This window comes from Onychostoma macrolepis, chromosome 16 (genome assembly GCF_012432095.1).
Source record: "Onychostoma macrolepis isolate SWU-2019 chromosome 16, ASM1243209v1, whole genome shotgun sequence".
Classification (NCBI taxonomy): domain Eukaryota; kingdom Metazoa; phylum Chordata; class Actinopteri; order Cypriniformes; family Cyprinidae; genus Onychostoma; species Onychostoma macrolepis.
In genome coordinates this window covers 22,517,475-22,539,899 of record NC_081170.1, presented here as the reverse complement: position 1 = coordinate 22,539,899, position 22,425 = coordinate 22,517,475, and the positions used below count along the sequence as shown (strand labels likewise).

Here is a 22,425-nt window from a genome sequence, read left to right as displayed (position 1 = left end):
TTGTAGCTGGTTGGTTTAACGAAGACTCTTTAACGAAAACTTTTTAAAATCCTCATGGGAAAAATACTTACGGAACCAAAGACTCTGACATGACAGGTGCTGTTGTACTTCATATTAGCACTCTTGGAAGCCACTCAGCCAATCAAATTCAAAGCCTGGAACTAACTGTTGTATTATGCTTTTTATTACACAGGTATTTTAGGAGGTGTTACTGAAATATGTTGTAGGGTTGAAACCGTGAGTTTTCTGACTGTAATGTGGGAATGTGAATGCGCTGTAATGTGTGACAGTAAGTGAGAGGCATTCGGTGACTCACATAACTGCTGTGTTTCAATCCTTTCAAACCGCTGAGATGGGGAAAGGGGAATTGTAAGAGCGTGACTTTTTCATATCCTCAGATAATTTTCAGAGACCTTAAAACTTCAGATGGCCTCAGACACCACTTCCTCAGTGTATGAGTGAGTGTGTATGAATGAGGTGTGTGTGTGCTTGAATGATCTCAGATTCATATTGCAACAGAGAAGTGATTTCATCATGAAGATCAAGAGTGGTAAGTGCAACAGAAACTGCTGATAAATGGGACAAATGGGAGCATTATGAATTTATGAAAGTCTTAGCATGTCATAAAATTAAAGATACAAGCTTATGTATAACATGATTATAGTATAGTGTATTACTGTAGGTTTTAAAGTAACACTGAAGCATGAATCACTGTTTTTTAAAATATGATTTTCTCCTGAACTGTTACTGTAATAACAGGTTTAGGTGAAAGCTATGAAAACTACATGGTACACAGAACCTTTGGGGCATCAGGATGGGGCAGAAGAAGTCACCCCTTTCCCTTTAAAACTCTAACCAGGCCAGGCCGCTCAGTCTGGGGCTACGGTGAGTGGAATCATATTATCTGTCTCTCTGACAAGCACTGAGTTTGTGTGTGAGCTATGAAACTTATAAAACATTATGACAGTCAAATCACTTACTCAGCAAAACTAGACATTGCATTCTATCTGTAAAAAATGACCAAGGCTCAGGGGAAAAATAGCAGTGAATGTGACAGAAATGCTTGATTTAAAATCTGCAAAAATTGAAAAATAATTACTGCTGTGTCTAATATTTGATATATTTTGAAATATATAGTGTAAGTATGAGGTTCGTGTCTCAGAGGCACTTCTTTTCCTGCTGTTGCATTTATTATATTATGACATCTTGTGATTGTTTACAGCTAATTTCATATTTATTACTCAGTTGATGTTAAAAGTCAAAGCCTAATTATGAGAGTTAATGGCAATGACTTAAAATTCAATTGAAATATTTAACATATGCATGAGACTCTGTGTTTTATGTTAATTTTATTTTTCATTTATTTATTTTTAAAGAAAGTAATACTTTTATTTAGCAAGAATGGATTATTATAATTGATTGGAAGTGACCAAATGTTACAAAAGATTTCCATTTCGAATAAATGCTTTTCTTTTTTAACATTTCTTATTTATCAAAGAATATTAGGGAAAAAATCACAGAGGCACTTCTTTTGCTGCTGTTGCTTACATAGAGAATTAACAGAGCATTTATTGTGTTATGACATCTAATTTACTGCTAATTTTAGGCTATTTATTACTGAGTTGATGTTACAAATAAAACCCTAATAATGAAAATTAATGGCAAGTACTTAAAATTCAATTTAAATATTTGACATATGGACGAGACTCTGTATTTTATGTTTAAATTTATTTTAATATTTATTTATTTATTTTTAAAGGATTTATTTTCCCAATCCCACCCCCCTCCCTCTCTCTCACATCGCTTCCTGTTACTATACTGTCCTATCTAAATAAAAAGGTAAAAAATGCCAAAAACAAAAAAGAAAGTGATACTTTTATTCAGCAAGGATGGATTAAATTTAGCGGAAGTGACAGTAAAGAAATGTTCAAATGTTACAAAAGATTTCCATTTCGAATAAATGCTTTTCTGTTGAACTTTCTTGTTCATCAAATAATATAGGGATGGGGTTGGATGGGATGGGATGGGATGGGGGAGGGGATCACAGTTTGCACAAAAATATTAAGCAACAGTGATGTGACAATAAGGAATGGAGCAATGGCTGCTGAAATGGAACAAATTACAGTGTAATGCATATTAAAATAGGATTTGGGTTCATAATAATAGTGTAATAGTAACAATTACAGGTTAAGAGTGAATCCCATTTCTCTGTCTTACCCCTTTCCCTTCCCCTACCCCTTCGTCTTACCCCTAGCCCTTGTCCCTCGAAACCGAGTGGTAAGCGCTAGGTTGTGAAAACATACCCCTATGAAATGAGACACCACTTGGTTACGGTTTCGTCATCATACACCGTCGCTAGCTAGCTGCTACGTCACCAGAGCCGACAAGTGTTGATCACAAACTTTGGATAGTTTTACAAACTTGTTAAAACTGTAGACATTCAAGGCTAGTCTGCGGGACTGTTGTGCAAATCAGCAATGTAACGTTAGCGTAGCAAACTAGCAATTTTTTTAAACGTTTCAATTAAGAACATGGTTGCAAATATATATGTACAGGACTGTCTAGAGCACAAAACAAGACTGTCGTAATTTTTAAATAAATTATTTAAGCTGAAAATTCTTGAATACTTGGCCGCCATTGTTGCCGGTTGCGCAGTGTGTTCTGGGTACCCCTTGGTTTCAAGTAAGCTCGTGAAAATGCTTGGTTTTAAGGGGTATCTACCACTTCCCCTTAGCCCTACCCCTCGATCAAAACGAGAATTGGGATAGCCCTTACTCTCACGTGAACGCGCAAAACTAAGGGGAAGGGGTAAGACAGAGAAATGGGATTCACCCTAAGTAATAACTGTTGCCGAAACACCTCTTTTGTGATGTAGTAATTTCACAAAATTAAGTAAAATGACACTTCTTTATCAACTTCTTTATCAAAAAACTTATCAACTCCAGACTTTTGAACAGTAGTATACATATACAACAATGCTATTTTCCCCAACTTGTATATCCTCTTGATTCTTCATTGTGAAGTACTGGAGTGTGGGCAGGGATTTGGTAGCTGTTATTGTGAGAGAGAAACTTGGATGGGGAAGTGTAATGTGCCTGAAAGAGGAAACGCTGAAAGCTTCACACATCCTTGCACAAATAGGATAGTACATTCATGAGATGTCCTTTCACAAGCTTCCTGTTTGACTCTAAAAACTGAAAAGCGTCTTTTGTAATTTGTCGGTTTCTCAGAAATGGAAGAGAGACACGTGTAGTAGGCCTGCTCTTACTAAATGGCTGATTAAGCCAGATCATATGAAAGACGTATTCATCTCATCAATGCTTTATATACTGAAGCGTGTACCTCGAAGTAAATATTTCCTTGTCAAACCAAGTTAGGATATAATGATTCCTGACAATGAGTGCAGCGTGAGTCGATTTCTCACTCGTGGTCCGGCATGGATCGTGAATCATAGTGCCCCCATAATGATGAGCTTACATACGTACCAGTGATCTAATCTTAGATTGAATCCATTTGGAGATCAATCAATAAGAGTGCAGACAGGGGTGGAGCTGAGCAGAATGAGAGCTATTGTGCTCTATATTGGGAGCCATTTCGGGCTTGACGCAGAACATGGTCTCTAAGCAACAGCATCAGATTTTAAAGTAACAGAGCTGTCTATATTTCTATAGCGGTAGGTAAACAACTTACCTGCATTCACCAGCACACATCCCTGAGTGCACAATAGACATAGATTTTCGGAGAGTCTTTTGGCATGGACTCGCTTTGGTCGTTTGGTAAAATATGCACTTGGGATTGAAAGAAGCCATTAGAAACTTGTTGATGGTTGGTGCAATCTCAATCTATAGAATTGCCTGTGGAGTGGCTGGATTGGTGAATTAAAAAGAGTTTTGCCACCTGCTGGTACAAGATTAAAAAGTCTGCAACAATGTGTACAATGTACTGCATCTTTCGTTTCTTTCAAGGCTGCTATTTATAAGGCTCGTTGATGTGAAAAGATGCAAAAAATGGACAGATTTTGTGTCTGTATGTGTTTGAGATAGAAAACGTGTGCAAAAATGTGTGATAATTCTGTGCAAATGCATCTGTGGTTTGCTTCATCTCTCAGCAGCAGTGGCCCTTCACACGTCATGCTCATCTCTCTACTGCTGCTGTGTGCTGGCAGAATGGAGACGAGCCCAAATGACAGTCACGCAGCTATTTGTCAGCTTACTCTAACCTTTATGGATATGACCTAAACTTATGTCCCAGGGGTTGATATGCAGATTTAAATTGAACAGATTTTCTTTTTGATATATGAAGGTCAGATTAAAAATGTCTTGGAAACTTTTTCCTGTGCCTTTTATTTGTTAGTTTATTTTTAATTTTTTTTTTGCTTTTATTTTTATTTATAAAATTAACATTAGTTTAAAATATTAATATGTATATTATAAAATAATTCTAAAAATACATATAAAATATAACATTATTTTTACTTTTATCTCTGTTAAAATATAACAATCCATCATAAAAATATTTATTAAATTTTATTAATCTAAACAGTGGAAATTAATATTTCAGTATTTATTGTGTGAAAATTACATGTGTGCATTTTTACACAAATTACAACTCTACAAGTGACATTTACATTTAGTTATTTAGCAGATGCTTTTATCCAAAGCGACTTACAAAATAGAAGCAATCGAAACAAACAAAAGAGCAATAATACACGCTGTGAAAAGTCTTGGTTAGCCTAACGGAGTACACGTAGCAAGGTTTTTTTTTAAATAATAAAAATAAAACAAGTCAAAAGAATAGAAAAAGAATAGAGAATGCTAGTTTTAGAGGGTCATTTTTTATAATAAATAAAAAGAAAACAAGTAGATAAAATAGAATTAGAATAGAGAGTGCTAGAGTTAGATGGTCTAATGAAGATAGAAGAGATGTGTTTTTAGCCATTTCTTGAGTTGCACCATGATTTCCACCACAATACAAAAATTCAAACTAAATGTTTTTTTTTTAAACCTATTGTATTTAGTTACCATAGAGACAACAGTGTCAGTGAAGTGCATTCTTGATTTGAAATGTGAGAAATCAAATAAACTTCAAGGCAAATAGCATAAAACTAATATTTTGATTGTGTCTTTTTCAGCCAAGCTGCAGCTGAAAGAAAAATATTATTGCATATTAAGTGTATTTAGGACACAAAAATGCACACTTTAAAAAAAAATAAAAAATTGCCATTGTTGGTTCCACGAAGAACATTTCCACTGCACAAAAAGTTGTTAATTGTGGAAAACGGTTGTTTAGACTAAGAAAATAAAAGTTCTTTTATGAACTGTTCACAGAAAGGTTCTTTGTGGAAACCAAAATGGTTCTTCAATGGCATCACGGTGAAAATCCACTTATGGAAGCTTTGTTTTTAAGAGTGTATTTATGAAATTAACCATAGCGAGAAGAGGGAGTCCAAAATGTTTAAGATGTAATTTAAAATTTAGTGTAAATTATATTTACTTGAAAAATAATGACTTGTATGTATGCCCATATTATTAGTATATACAGGTGCTGGTCATATAATTAGAATATCATCAAAAAGTTGATTTATTTCACTAATTCCATTCAAAAAGTGAAACTTGTATATTATATTCATTCATTACACACAGACTGATATATTTCAAATGTTTATTTCTTTTAAATTTGATGATTAGAGCTTACAGCTCATGAAAGTCAAAAATCAGTATCTCAAAATATTAGAATATTACTTAAGACCAATACAAAGAAAGGATTTTTAGAAATCTTGGCCAACTGAAAAGTATGAAAATGAAAAGTATGAGCATGTACAGCACTCAATACTTAGTTGGGGCTCCTTTTGCCTGAATTACTGCAGCAATGCGGCGTGGCATGGAGTCGATCAGTCTGTGGCACTGCTCAGGTGTTATGAGAGCCCAGGTTGCTCTGATAGTGGCCTTCAGCTCTTCTGCATTGTTGGGTCTGGTGTCTCTCATCTTCCTCTTCACAATACCCCATAGATTCTCTATGGGGTTCAGGTCAGGTGAGTTTGCTGGCCAATCAAGCACAGTAACACTATGGTCATTGAACCAGCTTTTGGTACCTTTGGCAGTGTGGGCAGGTGCCAAGTCCTGCTGGAAAATGAAATCAGCATCTCCATGAAGCTTGTCAACAGAAGGAAGCATGAAGTGCTCTAAAATTTCCTGGAAGATGGCTGCGTTGACTATGGACTTCAGAAAACACAGTGGACCAACACCAGCAGATGACATGGCAGCCCAAATCTTCACTGACTGTGGACACTTCACACTGGACTTCAAGAAACATGGATTCTGTGCCTCTCCACTCTTCCTTCAGACTCTGGGACCTTGATTTCCAATTGAAATGTAAAATTTACTTTCATCTTAAAAGAGGACTTTGGGCCACTGAGCAACAGTCCAGTTCTTTTTCTCCACAGCCCAGTTAAGATGCTTCTGACGTTGTCTCTGGTTCAGAAGTGGCTTGGTAGCCCTTTTCTTGAAGACGTCTGAACGTGGTGACTCTTGATGCACTGACTCCAGCTTCAGTTCTTTCCTTGTGAAGCTCTCCCAAGTGTTTGAATCGGCTTTGCTTGACTGTATTCTCAAGCTTGCAGTCATCCCTGTTGCTTGTGCACCTTTTCCTACCCAAATTCTTCCTTCCAGTCAACTTTGCATTTAATATGCTTTGATACAGCACTCTGTAAACAGCCACACCTTTCAGTAATGACCTTCTGTGACTTACCCTCTTTGTGGAGGGTGTCAATGTTCGTCTTCTGGATCATTGCCAAGTCAGCAGTCTTCCCCATTATTGTGGTTTCAAAGAACAAGAGATACCCAGAATTTATACTGTAGGGATGGTCATTTATTCAAACTCAAATGTAAATATTCTAATATTTTGAGATACTGATTTTTGACTTTCATGAGCTGTAAGCTCTAATCATCCAAATTAAAAGAAATTTTCACTTCTTGAATGGAATTAGTGAAATAAATCAACTTTTTGATGATATTCTAATTATATGACCAGCACCTGTACATTAAATAAACTAGTGAGTTTGAGAGAGTTTAATTTAAAAAGGAAAAAAAAAAAAGAAAGAAAAAAGAACAATTATTTTAAAGCTTTTATTGCAGACAACAATCCGAATTTGGGTACTGAACAAACTGTGTAATGTACGCACATGTGCCCAGTAAGGTTTCCTGTTGTGATTCACGGAAATGTATAGTTTTTGCACACGTATATTTTAAGTAAAATTTAAGTATTGAATTAAGTAAAATCTACTTAGCAAAGGAAATAAGTGAATTTAACGTGGCCAGTTAGAGTTTGATGAGTAATTTCTACTTGATCTTTTTAAGTTAAATCTGCAATACTCAAGTATATTTCATTCAGTCACAGTTTATAAAATTTACTCAAGCAATGTAGCACTGGGAAAAAAAAGCATACTATCCAAAGCATGTGGTTCACTTACAAACATGTAAATAAGCAAGTACACAGCTTGTTATTTTTTTAAGATAATCTGTCCACTTAATACAATTATTACCCAAATGAACACAGAGACCTCAATACTTGGTACACCATACACATTGACGGTAGCAATCAATGAACAGTGTTTGAGTGAAAAAATGAACTCCAGATGTCATAAACATTAAGTTACTAAACCTAAGTTACTAAAAAGCAACCATAAAACAGTGTAAATACAACTCGAAAACAGTGAAATATTTTACCTTTTTAATTATTCGTGCCCCAGTGCATGATGGGAAAAATGGGATCATAACTTTGATATTTACTTAAAGAATCCTTGTAAACATAACAAACAATTCCAAAGTAAAACATACTTTTTTTTAATTTCTGCAAGCTTAAACTGAGTACTAATATAGAATTTACTTAATTTTTTTAAATTCTTGCCTGAGCTAAATTATTTAATGTAGAAATTAGTATTTACTTCACCACAAAATCATTTTTAACAGTGTAGCTTATAACATTTTAAAAACCTTGGCTTTTTGGGAATATCTCTGCTTATAGTGAGGACTGACACATTGAGTAATAGTGAATGTAATTAATTATTACAGGACTGTCTGTTAAGCTGAGGGCAAGATAAGTCTAAAGGAAAGAAAACTAATTCTTTCACTCTCTGGAGGGTCATAAAGTGCCTCTGACATTGAAGGTTGAGTTATTTTAGGGTAGGCCTAATTTACCAAGCCTTCTCTCATCTCCAGCTAATAATCTGAACCTCTCTCCAAAAAAAGACTTGAATTATTGGAATTAACTGCAGTATAATTTCACTAAATTAAATACTTTGTAATTTGTGTAATAGGCCTAGCAGGATGTTAACATTGCAAAAACTGCTTAAAAACAACACAGATGGAATGTTCAGTAAGACAGGTGCAACCAACTGCATTCCATCTCAGTGTGAGATCTGTGATTCCCATTACCACACATACCTGTTTTGACCCTGATAGTAGTAACAGACATTTCGGGGTGACATTGACCAGGTCCCATCATCCTCGGGGCCCAGGTCACCACGCTCTGTGATTGGATGGCCCTTTGTTCTGGCCTTTCATGTGTAGTGCACCTGCTCTGCCCCTCCCTTGAGCCGTCCTGGTGAGTTATGGGATAGCGGAGGATAGAAAGGCGTGAAATGAGAAATGTGAAGTTGCTTTAGGTTTCCACATGCTTTAGTCACACTAAGTGGTGCCCCTGTTTTGGTGTCTAAAGCAGGGCAGTGGTGTAGCCCAGATGTGTGTGATTGACAGGAGGCTTCATTGTCCATGTTCAATCTATGATGCAATATCATTTCAGTGACAAGGAATTTGTCCATCCATTCTACAAAGTGACACAATCACTGCCAAACAGAACATATTTATGCAACATGAGAAAGAGTGATGTACAGCCAAATCACGGTGACGCTGATATTCAGACAAACAGCATGACTGCAAGTGTGAAATTGCTAAACAAGAAATAATATTGAGTAACTTACATTTTAGACATAATATTTATAGTTAATTTGCCTGTTTTTGCTTCAGCAAGATGAGGGAGTCAGCATTTTGTTTAAAACAATGCTCTTTTTAAAATGTCAGTTTCACTATAGAATGAATGGTGATTTGAAATATGGTGTAAATTACATTTATTTATGTGGAATTTTTAAGGGAAGAAATGAAAATGACAGAACTCTCCTTGATGCATGTATGCCCACTGGTGGAAATAATTAACAGATACATTAAATCAACAAATCGATATTAGTTACTTTGCCTATTTTTGCTAAGCCAATGAAAATAGTTGCCAACAAAGTCTTCAGAAATAACCACTCTTTGCATAACACACAGTTGTGAAAAAGTAGTGTGTCCGAATTCATAGTATTCATTAAACTATTTGTAAAAATGTGGTTCTTTACCTACATTGTGTAAAAACTCCAAAAACAAACCTATACATACAATTCACAGTTACGTGCAACATACATACATGCCTTTTCCTGCTGAAATAAACACTAGAGACTGTAAAACGGCAACTTTAAAAAAAATAAATTGTGATTACATGTGAATTAATTGATTCAAATTCACATGGATTCTTGGACATTAACATTACACTATGATCTCAAAATGCTTTTACCATAGTGCATGATTTGTAAGCTAATACATTTTGATGTTTACATCATATAGCTAAACATATCCATATGTATAGCTTTTCTGAGGTTGTAAACTTGCTCGGTAGCTCACCTGGTACATGCAGCACTGCACTTGCAATGCAGAGCATTCGGGTGTCATGTAACAAAAGTCATGATAAAAAAGCTCAAAGACATAGAAGCAAGCTAAAATGGCACGGTTGCTTCAACAAATGCGTTTTTAGTTTAGGGTAGGTTTAGTATAGGTGGTATGTTATTTTAAAGCGCAACAGGATCTTTTAGTGCTACTCATCGGATAAAAATGAACTTGCTTTTAGCACTAATCACGGGACATTTAACTTTAAAAGTGCCGTGAAACAAGCAACTTAATACCATTTTGCAGAAATCTCACCACAGGCACGTATTTCCAATGAGCCGGGACTGTATAAAACAGCAGGTGAAAAGTACCCGGGTAACCTACTACTAAGTGTGATTCCTAGTGTGCATCTGATGAACATATTAGTACCCCATGAGGTAATGGAAGAGGGGTTGTGAATAGCAGTAAAGTAGCAGTTGTTTTTTTTTATTTAACAAATTGGTCAAGTGAATGATTCAACGACTCACTTAAAACAGTTACTTGTTTCATCTCTAACTGAATTTGTCTTTGAATTATCTTTTATTTTGTTAATCTTGATGGTAATCTTGGTAAACTCATGATGTCTGCTCTGTATTATTGTTTCAAGTTACATTCTACACTGTAATTATTGTAGAATCGTATTGTGTGTGCATGCTTTGATCTTTTATGGTATTTATAATTAATATAATGTACATTATAGTATGTTATGTTCCTCTCTATATGAGCTTGTGGTAATTTGCATGCATTTCTAAATATTTTGCAACAGGTAGGCTACAGTCTTTCCATTTCTCTCGCTCTTCTTTTTTTCCTTTCTTGTCATCTGCAGCTTGATTATAAGGCTGATAAGTTTCTCTGATGGAGCTTCTCTCTCTGATCGCTGAATGCTATTTTAAGCCTTGCCACAGTCCTGCTGCCCTGGCCAGGGATGCAGCTAGTGGCTCTGATGTCATGTTTACTTGTGCAGCTGTAAATTCTGTTAGTAGTGGAAAGTCAACAAATCTTATAGTTACCTCAGAGGAGAGACTGTTGCTTTTCTTACCAATACTGTCTCAAAGTGCAAGAGAGAGAGGACAAAGAAAGAGAGGTTTACAGCTTGTTAGTGTGGCTGACATTGCAGTGGTTGAGTTGGAAAGGCCAGGGCGGAACTAGATCTGGGATGAAAGGAGCGGTTAGGCTCTCTGAAACCACTCCTAAACACAGCATGCGGTGAATGTGCATGTGAATCACTCTGTGTCTATACATAAGCATTCACTTCCCTTTGTAAATTGTAACTTTAGATGGTAGGAAAACTAGTAAAAAGTGAGATTTAATAATTAAAAAAGGAAACTGATATGACTTTTTTCACACCAAAAGCCAATACAATGGCCCCAAAAGCATTTGGACACCTAAGTCACACTTAAATGTATTCATGTCTTTTCATTGTATAATAAAATATAAAAACATATGTTATGTCCAATGTTGTCCTTTCACATCAAAATCCACTGACATATTTGTTCAGAACTGTTTTGGACAGGATTTGATCCATGCATATTTCTCGCCTGAATCAGAAGAGACGACTTTTTTACTGGGACAAAGCAATATTGTGGATAGAGAATTTTAGCTAGAAGCGACGGTTTGAAGCAAAAAATGTCTTAATGATGAATTTGTTAATTACAAACATACAGCTCTTGGAGTTGTGTGAATTACTTGTAGATTATTGTGATGTTTTTATCAGCTGTTTGAACTCGCATTCTGACGGCACCCATTCACTACAGAGGATCCACTGGTGAAATGCTTCATTTCTTAAAATCTGTTATGGAGAAGAAACAAACTCATCTACATCTTGAATGGCCTTGGAGTGAATACATTTTCAGCAAAATTTCATTTTTGGATGAACTGTTCCTTTAAGAGTTCATAGACCATAATTTCATTATTTTTTACATAATTAGACTATATTTAGCTTATATCATTGACTGAGTGAGAAGTTGGTACCACTTTATATTAGGTGGCACTTATTGTGTACATACATGTTCTGACACTGTACTTATAGTGTTAATAATACCTTTATGTAATTACATCTGTAATTAATTTCTGTAATTACATTCATAATTACACTGTTGACCCATCCCTTACACCTTAACCCACCCTTAAACCTACCCACACCACCAAACCTGTCCCTAACCTCACCCGTATCCCACCTCAATAGCAGCAAAAGTGTTTTGCAATACAATATGAACACAATAAGTACATTGTACTTATTTTTTGATGTAAGTACATAGTAATTAAGGCCACTTTAAGGCCACCCATAGTAAATAAGGACTTTTAAGTATATGTTCCATATGTATATTTGTCTTATCTCAAGATTGGATTTTATCGTGCTGTGAAATTGTGTGCATCTATATTCTTTATTTGAGTCTTTTGGGAAGAGACAGGAAGGAGGGCTCAAGAAGGATAAATGATGCAAAGGATGGATGGGGTAAACATGTGCTCTCTAGAAACATTCTGTGGGAGGTTATGGCTCTGTGAGCTTCTGGCCAAACGAGTGGGCTGACCTGATGTGCCCTCTGATCTGTATCCCACCCCTCATAACAGGCTTCTGGGAGCTCCTTTGACAATTAATAATGAAGACCTGCTACTCCCACACAACATCACAGGGATAACGAGAAGAGATAAAGAGAGAAGGGCAAAAGAGTTTGAAGAGGTTTAGAGAGAGAGAAATGCTCCCTGTAGAGTCATTTTAAAAAGTTGTTCATAATGATTGTTTTTCAGATACACAGTCAATACACTGCATTCAGAACCACGACAAGATTCACATTGTTCATCAAAACAGTTTTTACACTGGTTTTTCAGGTCAGAGATCAGTTTGCAATAATTTTGCCTTATATAACACCAAACGAACTTTAAAGTGAACTGAACCCCTCTGAAACTGCGCTGAAACTAATATGAATATTAATTATAATATTCATGGTTAAAAATAGTATTAATATTGTATAGTAATATTGTACCATTCAATTGTCCTTCTTCTAAACTGAATTGAATAGTAGAATATTATTTTACAAAAGTATACTTTAATAATAATAATAATAAACAATATTCATATTATTTTTTATTATTATTATGTTTTATATGTATAATTTTACGTATATTATTATTTTTTTATTATATAATATTAATATATTATACAAAATACAAACTAATATTGTAATTACATTAATGCTATAATTAAAGCAATCAATACAATCTACACTCTAAAAAAAATGGTGCAATATAGCACTAAAAGTGGTTCTTGGCTCGTAATCATAGGGGAACCACTTTTGGTGCTATATAGCATCATATCTTTAAAGGTGCCATACAGCACCTTTGTCAAATGGTGCTATGTAGAACCATAAGAGGTGCCATATTGCATTGTATTTCTTCAACAAAAATGGTGCTAAACAGCACCAACAGTGGTTCTTTGGCTCGCAAAGAACCTTTAAAGGGGCTTAACATGTTCTTTGTATGGCAGTGGTGCTATATAGCACCTTAATCACCCCAAAGAACGACTGAAAAACCTCTGAAGAACCGTATAGGAGCTTAACAGGTTCTGTATATGGTAGCTGTGCTATATAGCCCCTCAGTCATGCCAAAGAACTGGTGAAGAACCGCTGAAGAATCACTGAAGCACCAAGATTTGGTGCTATACAGCACCAAAAGTGGTTCCCCTATGATTACGAGCCAAAGAACCACTTTTAGTGCTATATAGCACCATTTTTTTTAGAGTGTAATTTTGATACATAATACATTAGAGTGCCCGCATTCCAAACATCTGTTTGACAATAATTTTGCCTTATATAAACTGTGAACTATACTATATACAGTGCCCTCCATAGTATTGGAACAGTAAAGACAAAATTGCTCTGTTTGCTGTGGAGTCAAGACATTTGCAAATATGACTAAAAGATGAATATAAGACAAAACTACAGAATGTCACATTTTATTATTAGCTGTTTCAACACATACATGTTTTGCCAAATAAAAAGAACAGCACTTTTAGAGTTCATCCCACTCATTGATGTGAGCATAAGTATTGTGACAGATGAATTTAAGGCAGATATAAAAGTTTAAAAGCTATTATTTAGTTGCAGATTCCTTGCGTACAATCACAGCAGTGAGTCTGCGTCTCATAGACATCACCAGACTCTTGGTCTTATCCTTTGAAATGCTTTTCCCAGCCTTTAATGCAGCCAATTCCAACTGTTGCTTTTTTTGGGGAGTTTCTGCCTTAAGTCTCCTCTTCATCTGGTGAAATTCATGTTCAATTGGATTTAAATCTGGAGATTGACTTGGGCAATCTAAGACTTTACATTTCTTTGCCCTTATAAACTCCTTGACTGAACTGGCAGGGTGTTTTGGGTCATTGTCCTGATGCAATGTGAAACGCTTTCTGATGAATCTGGTGGCATTTTCTTGAATATTGGTAGCCAAGATGGTTTTGTACCCTTCCAAATTCATTCTGCTGCTGCCATCATACATTAAGTCATCAGTAAAGTTGAGAGGGTCTGTTCCAGAGGCAGCCATGCATGCCCATGCCACGACATCACCTCCACCATGCTTTACAGATGAGGCTGTATTGCTTGGGATCATTTGTAGTTCCCTTTTTCTCCACACTTTTGCTTTCCCATCACTTAGATAAAGGTTAATCTTTGTCTCATCTGTCCATAAAACTCTGTTCCAAAATTCCACTGGCTTTTGCAAACTCTAATCTTGAATTTCTATTTTTGGTGCTGGTCAGAGGTTTGCATCTTGCTGTGTAGCATCTGTAAGTCTGTGTCAAAGTCTCCTGCGGACAGTAGATTGTCAGAGCATCACCCCAGCTTTCTGGAGGTTGACAGAAATGTATTTTAGGGTTCATTTTCACAGCTTTTATGATTTGCCTGATGTCTCCGGTGGTCTTCAAACTGCTGATTTCTCCATGCCCTTTGTTATTGCTATATATTTGTCATTATAGCTCTGATTGACTTCCTCTTTTCTTTTAGCATCCAAATTGCTTGCTTTTCTCTCAGAGTCAGCTCCCTCGTCTTCATCCTGGTTTGTGTGTGTGGTTCAAATGCAAGACTCAGAATGCAGAAGCAATGGATACAACTGATACGACACATTCCCTGCTTTTAATATCTGAAGAATTAATGCAACAGGACACAGCTGATCACTTAGAAAGACCTGTGAGGCAACTGTTCCAATACTTACGCTCACATCAGATAGAGGGATGAAACTCTAAAAGTGCTGATCTTCTCAGCTGGTAAAACATCTATGTGTTGAATCACCCAATAATAAAATGTGACATTCTGTAGTTTTGTCTCATATTCATCTTTTAATCATATTTACAGACTTCTTGACTCCACAGCAAACAGAGCAATTTTGTCTTTACTGCTCCAATACTTATGGAGGGCACTGTATACTTATATATCAATTAAACTGATCAAACTAATATTTACATTGTTATTAGTATTGTAAAATTAGATTTTAGTGTTAAATTATAAATAATAATAATAATAATAAATCACAACGAATGGTACAATATTATTATACAACAATTATAATAATATATTATTATTATTATATTATTGTTGTTGTTGTTGCTGCTGCTGTTTTAAGAAAAATACAATGAATATTAATTAATAAAATAAATACAATATAATATTAATGCAATAAATTCAAGTGGTCATGATTAAAAAAAATAATAATAAATAAATAACACTGTGCATTAAAAATGATCACCTTATCAGTTGAAATGAACCAAAATGAGGTTTGAGTGCAGTTTTAAGGCCAGTGATAGCCAGCAAATATAACTTCAGTCTGAATTTGTTCTTTTAAAAAGAAGACTGAAAATCTCAGTTTTTCATTCTGAAAAAGCTCAGTTTTCATTATGCTGTCAAGCAAACATGAATCACCCTCCTTTGTGAATGTTATTTATTCTTCTCTGCAAATAATAACAGGAAGAATTTGTCTTCGGTTTTGTTCATTGTGCTGTGCACTTCTCTCTTGGACATTTTTCTAGGAAACCTGATTCACCCTGGTCATGGAAAGCCACAATGGTGTAGGTGGTAACATCCAGGACAATAGCAGTCAAGGAAATCTGCCTTTTCCTTTGTTGCAATGTATAATTTCCTGTTTTTCCCCAACCTTTTACACACATACACAGAATGAGATGGGATCAGTTTTTATTGATGCTGACCTGAGCTTTCCCGAAAGCTTTCCCCTAAATGCACATGCAAGATCTGATTTACTGACTCAAATGAAACTAGAGCTATTATGTAAGAAATGTTTTCAGATCAGTTACTTTTATTTGACTCTTGCTACTGTATATGGTAAATTTCTAAACACAGAGTTTAGAAGTGACGTCTTCATTGTTTACGCCTCTGTCCAGTGATTTCATTAAGAAAACTTCAATTAAATATTGTGTTACACATGGAGACTCAAGCCAAGCAAAAGAATGATTATTAACATTTTTCTAGACTGGGCAGTTTGGTTGTGAAGCAGATAATATCCCCAGAATAGTAACTTACCTAAATAGGTAATGGATTAAGCATTACTGGATTGTCAGCGGGAGGGAAAAAAAGGTTGTGTGTGTGTGTGTTTGTATTTGTGATTGTGAGGACATTGGGTGTGTTTCCAGAGAGATGGATTGAGATGTTGAGATTATTGTGAGATAAAACCTCAGATTAACTCTGCATTTCACTGTTGTGATCTCTGATCTCTGATCTCTAATCGTGTGGCACCCAGTGCACAGATTTGCTCTTAGTCTATGTATTATATTATATTATGTATTATCATACAAAACTACCAAATTTTGCTATAAGTTTGATCGCAACATTGCTGTTAATAGTGTTCACTCATCTGTTTGATTACATGACATTAACTAACTGCTTGATTTTTACCATACATTTCTGCCATATGGACATCAACTTGAGATCACCACTGATAAGCTTTGCTAAATATAATGTAGAAACTTGAATTTTTGTAAAGCTGCTTTGCAACGATTTGCATTGTGAAAAGTGCTATACAAATAAACTTGAATTGAATATTATATTATATTGTATTATATTATTGCATTTTTTGGAAAAACATGAGATTATTGTGTTGAATTTATTGACTATTTGTTTTGAATCTTTTAAAGATTCTATAATTTTTGTTTGTGGCAGACTGTGTCTCTAAATATCACATAAAATCAAGTACACAATATAGTCAAAACTCTGCTTGACGAGCAGGGACAGAAGAAAAGTATCCACAGTTTATAAGACAATAATTTCCAGAAAAATAACATAAACAGAACAGTAAAAAATTGTCAGTTCTAGTGAGTATCAGCCCACACTGAGTGGCATACTGTTAATTAAGTGTCCAAAATAAAATATAATTAAATTATAATTCATTTTTAAATTACATTTTGAACTAATATTTACAATATTATTTATATTAGTATTTTATAAAGAGATTCTAACATCCTATTATTATTACCAATAATAATAATGATAAATCAAATGCTAGAATGCTATTGTTATACAATATAGAATAGTATATCAGCTCACTTTGAGCCCCATGCTGTTAATTAAGTGTCAATTTATTTAAAAATAAAATAAACTAATAAATAATAATAAAAATAAAAAGGTCGACTCATTTGGAAATTTAAGTGTCAATTATTTCAGTATCTAATGTATGCCATTTGTGGCAGGTGATGACCACATGGTTTATAAGGTTGGCAGTTGTCAGATATTTCCAATGCGAGGGCTGAGGTGGGTTGCGAATGTAGGCTGCAGCAGGTTAAAGGTCAGAGAGAGGCTGTGCGTTTGTGCTAAACCGTATCTGGCCGGACTGTTATTCTGAGGTAAATCAATATGCTCCAGCAGTCATGGTCTGATTGATCAGGGGGATTTCAGTGAACTGTCCCTTCCCTCCCAGTGACATGCACAGCAACATGTCTATTTATAGAGCTTTATCAATACAGCACTGAAAGGACAGACAGCAAAGCCTCTGCAGAAACAGGCAACGCACAGAGAATACCAATAGAAATGGGCTGAGGAGAGATTTCTGATGTCATCATGGCTGCAAATGGTAGCGTTCATCTCGGGGAAAAGAATCCTTAACGGTGATTTGAAATAATTTACACAGAATATTCTTCAAACCCACTGATAATAAATTATTCAAATATTCTTTCACCTAAAAACCTGTAATTTATGCAACACAAAAATTATGCAATATGTGTTTTCTCCAAGGAGGTCTGTGAAAGCAAGAGAACCTGTTAGCATTCCCATTCATCTCAATGGCAGTTGATCAGAATAGCGCAAACAGCCTTGTAAGGGCCCTCCAAAAATGGCCTATTATATGATAAGACTCTCATTTATATGTTATTTGCAACAAAAAAAAGTATAGACAGCAACCTGAATAATAATGAATGAATAATAGTATTTTTTTTTACAAAACAAAACAATGGCCTGAATGTCATGTCCCTAGTTCAAATACTATTTCTGAAAAACCTATTTATATCTTTGATAATTAAGTTACATGATTATTGTAGGTTAAAGAAAGAGTAACCACCCATTCATGTCTAAATTTGCTTAAACTGAGTCACAACTTCCACAGATAGTTTCCTTTAAAAATGGAAAATTCTGTAAACCTCATATTGTTCCAACCTATGACTTTGTTTCTAAAAACTGTATCAGTAATTTTGTCCATATAATAAAAGTCCAAAGTTGTTTTGGGCTGTCATAATGGTTATTTTGGTAATGGAGTAATTGGTTGATTATTCTGACGATTAATCGAGTATCATGTTATTAGCGTATAATTAATTTTATGTAGTAATAAAAATAGACCTAAGCAAACAACAGCCTTTAAAATTACTTAAAATACATGAGACAATAATAACAAAACTGTTAAAAACATAATGTATTATAAACAATAGAGCCAACGTACATTGCGCATTATAACAAATGTCTGCAGAGGGCGCCAATGGCCTGACTATTGTTTTTACACTTTACTGTGCAATCTAATTCTTGATTATTATTGACTAAACAACATTTCATTCAAATGTCCACTTAAACTTTAATATTTGGCCATTTCTTTATGCCAGATGACTGTAGGTAAACTCAGAGCGAGCTTGCTTTTTGAAATCGCGATGAATAGTTAGCGAGAAAGATATATTATCCAATGTTTGTGTGGGTTTACAAATGATTTATCTTACAAATCTGATTAAATGGCACACTTTGCGTTCCCAGATGAACATTATAATAAACCCAAACTCACAACAATATGCAGAGATGAAATTTGAGTTCCAACCCGATCTCATGGAAGTGCGTATCAATAGCACGAGTTTGTTTCGATTTGGCTTACTGTTTATTCGCAGAAATTGACTTTGACTTTTGGGTATGATTAGGGTTGTGGGGTAGATGCGTATCATATGCTTGTGAAACCGGCGTATCATATGCACGCCAACAAATTGCATATTATATGCACGTAAAAACTGCGTATTATATGCACGCCAAACACGTATGTATCATATGCACGCCAAAGTCCATTTTTGCATATCAATATCACGATTTTCTGTTTTTATTTGCCGTACTATTTATACGCATTTTCATGAGATTGGGCTTAGCAGTTTGTGTGGAGCAGCATTTACTGTGAACGGAACCACTCGCACGCACGTAACCAATGCGCAGGTAAATAATTAAAGTGCATATATGTTATGTTATATAATATATATATTAAACCTGGTTCGGGATGAAAGAATGGATGAAACACATTTTGTCCGTCTTTCACTCCACCTCGAATCACGCTCACGGAAAGCGCTCGAGAAACAGTATCTCTTCCACGGCTCGGTACATTTTCAACTCGTTTTTTTTTTAGTCTCGAGTAAGAGACTGTATGACATTCACGTTACATGATTTGACTGATTTTTACGTAGAGAGGGTGACAGCCCACCGCATTAAAAGAAATGATCATTCATGTTTTCTTAACCGCTGGCCAAACTCAAAAATGAAACTAAAATGAAAACATCTTTGAGAGCAAGCGGGCCCCCTGGTTTTTCTGGGGCCCTACGCAGCTTGAGTATTCTGCCTATAGGGAGAATCGGCTCTGGGTTTAATACCATGCAGCCTTGGAAATCGGTCCAATAAAGCGTTTCATGGATTCTCGTACATGAAATGTGCCACTTCTGCTATTTTGCCGGTTACTTGACAAGGGCAAAATGCAATCGAGGATTTTAAAAAAATCCAGTACTCAAATTAAATCAGGGAATTGTGACAGCTCTATTTCGCTGTATGGAAAACATCCTTCAAAATATCTTGAAACATCCCTTAAATGTCTTCTTGTGCATCTTGCAGAAGAAAGAAAGTCAGGTTTGGAATGACATGACTTGAGTAAATGATAACATTTTCATTTTTTGATTAACTATCCCTTTAAAAAATAGTTGCATATGTCCCCTGACAATGGCCTATGTGTGTCAATAGGGTTCTCTTCTTTGCTGTATAATTAGACACTTCCATTGAAATTTATAAAGTAAACAGAAGAAGCACATTCTGCACATTATCTGATCCAAGCTGCAAAGTGCTCTCACCCTCAACCTAAATGTCCTGCAGGAAATACCAGCGGAGGCTAGACTGAGTAACCTAATAAAGCCACAGCACCTAAATCATCAGACGGAGCGGAAACATGCCCCTAGAATACAGCCAGATGGAGATGCTAATTGGGTTTGGACCTCCAATAAACAGCGCTGATGCCTTTGGGCTTCTACATGGCCGATCAAGTGGCTGTATGAGGATGGAGGTGGACTGAGGTGACGAATTTTCACGGAGGGAGATTGAACAGGTTTTTGTGAAGGACGGTAGTGAGCAGAGGAAGGAAAACCTCAGAAGAAGGTGGGAGGAGGGAAGGAGATCTGATGCAAGTGTGTGAGCATGAACCTGAAATGTTGCCAGTCTGTCTGTGAGGCGTGTTGCCCCAGATGAGCCGGGACCCATGGGAAGACAGAGATTTCTCGTCTGTTTCCAGGTACACCTACAGCACCAGGCTCCCCTGCCACAGGCAACCTGAAACGAGTACATCCCGCTGTTAATGCCACAAACAATTATGATGAAACTCTGAGGGGAGCAAATACGTAGCCATGCATAAACAGCACATATAGGTAAACAAACATATTTCTACATGGAATAGATTGCCTGTTCTTTTGTAGTGACTCACAATCACACCCACACATACATACACTTTTTTTCCTTAGCTATCTAATAATAATCTGGGTTATTATCGTAAACTAAAAATAAAACAAAAAAAAAATTGTTTCTATAATCAAACCATCTTCACAGGAATCGAACCATCTCCACGTGTCAGATAAGACATCCCACCTGCCAAGCTGAACATGAAAACCCACTACTGTATATAATTAAAAGTGTATAATGTAAAGTAAAATTTATAACAGTAAGTTGATTAGCCGTAAAATAGCACTGGTATTACTTAACTTGTCTGTGTTTTTGTGTTCCAGACAAACTGTCAGTAAAGGTGCTGCCACATTAATTTTGGTAAAAAAAAAAACATGTTGTAGGTAAAATTGTCAGAGTAGCAATATACTTTATGAAGAGCTCACACAGATTTCCCTTCAAAACCAAGCAGCTTTCTATTGGTCAAAGCTGCAAAGTTGAACACTTTGTGAAATCCGTGGGGAAATATTTATGAATCTTCATGACCAATTAGAATCTGTTGCAAAATCTGTGTGGGGAAATTTTTTAGAATTCTGTGTGACCATCTTGAATCCATTGAGAAATCTGTGTGGGGAGATATTTTTGAATTCGCTTGTCATGAATCTGTAACAAAATTGTGTGGATTCCTATTGAATGACTGCATTTTAGCTGCAAAAATTCGCCAAACCACAGGAAATATGACTGCATAACAAACCAAAAATTACAGTGGATATAGACATCAAGTGATGATATATGCTCTGTTAATTATAATCATGCACTGCATTTATCTCTTTTGCTGCTTTCAATGTTTTAGAACTTAAATATCTGGTTTTCATCCTTTTCAAATATTTTCAAGTTTTCATCATTCATCATTGTAAAAACAACAACAAAACAAAACAAACAAACAAAAAAAAAACCTTTTGAAAGTGATTCCAATGAAAATGGTTTACCTGTGTTGTTATCATTAAGCTATAGCTGTGGTGTGAACTTAGAACTATATTCTAATAAAATTAGAAAACATTTTAGAAAACTTTATAGTTTAGTCATCGTTGACCGGTCCTTTATTACTTGGTGATTTTCAGTGACTTTTTCTGCATGTTGCATCGCTACGCCAGTAGGTGGCAACAAGCGACTTTTTTAGTCACTGAATGATTCACCAAAACGATTCGTTGAAAATACTGATTCGCCACTGTGTTGCGCTGGGACACGAGACGGTTGATCTTCGGCTTTGTTGGAAAGTGTTTTAACTGATGGAGCAAAACTAGAGGAAGGAACGGCCAATACTGGGTCTAAAATGTAAGTTATTCATTACCACATGTTACTTATTAGTTACTCATGTTTGTTGTAAAGTTGCATAAAAGCAGTATAAGCGTGTCTGTGATGGTTTGTGCGGCCTACAAATGAATCACATTCGAAGTTGATTAATGTTCCGAATAATATTTTGAACGGCACTCATGCTCAGAAGATAGGAAATTAGAATAAAAGTAGTAAAAACAAATGCCAGAATAACTATT

General features: G+C 35.5%; 1 protein-coding gene across 2 annotated transcripts in view; it reads left to right on the top strand.

Annotated features, from left to right (window-relative positions):
* Positions 1 to 511: 511 nt before the first annotated feature.
* Positions 512 to 22,425, top strand: part of hdac9b (histone deacetylase 9b) — a 59,243-nt gene continuing 37,329 nt past the window's right edge. The window contains exons 1-2 of one of the 2 annotated variants that reach the window (XM_058746601.1): positions 512 to 550; positions 760 to 885. In XM_058746601.1, the coding sequence (XP_058602584.1) occupies positions 535 to 550; positions 760 to 885 (142 nt within the window). In that variant the 5' untranslated portion in view covers positions 512 to 534. The remainder of the gene's footprint in view (positions 551 to 759; positions 886 to 22,425) is intronic. The other variant, XM_058746600.1, reaches the window with a different exon arrangement.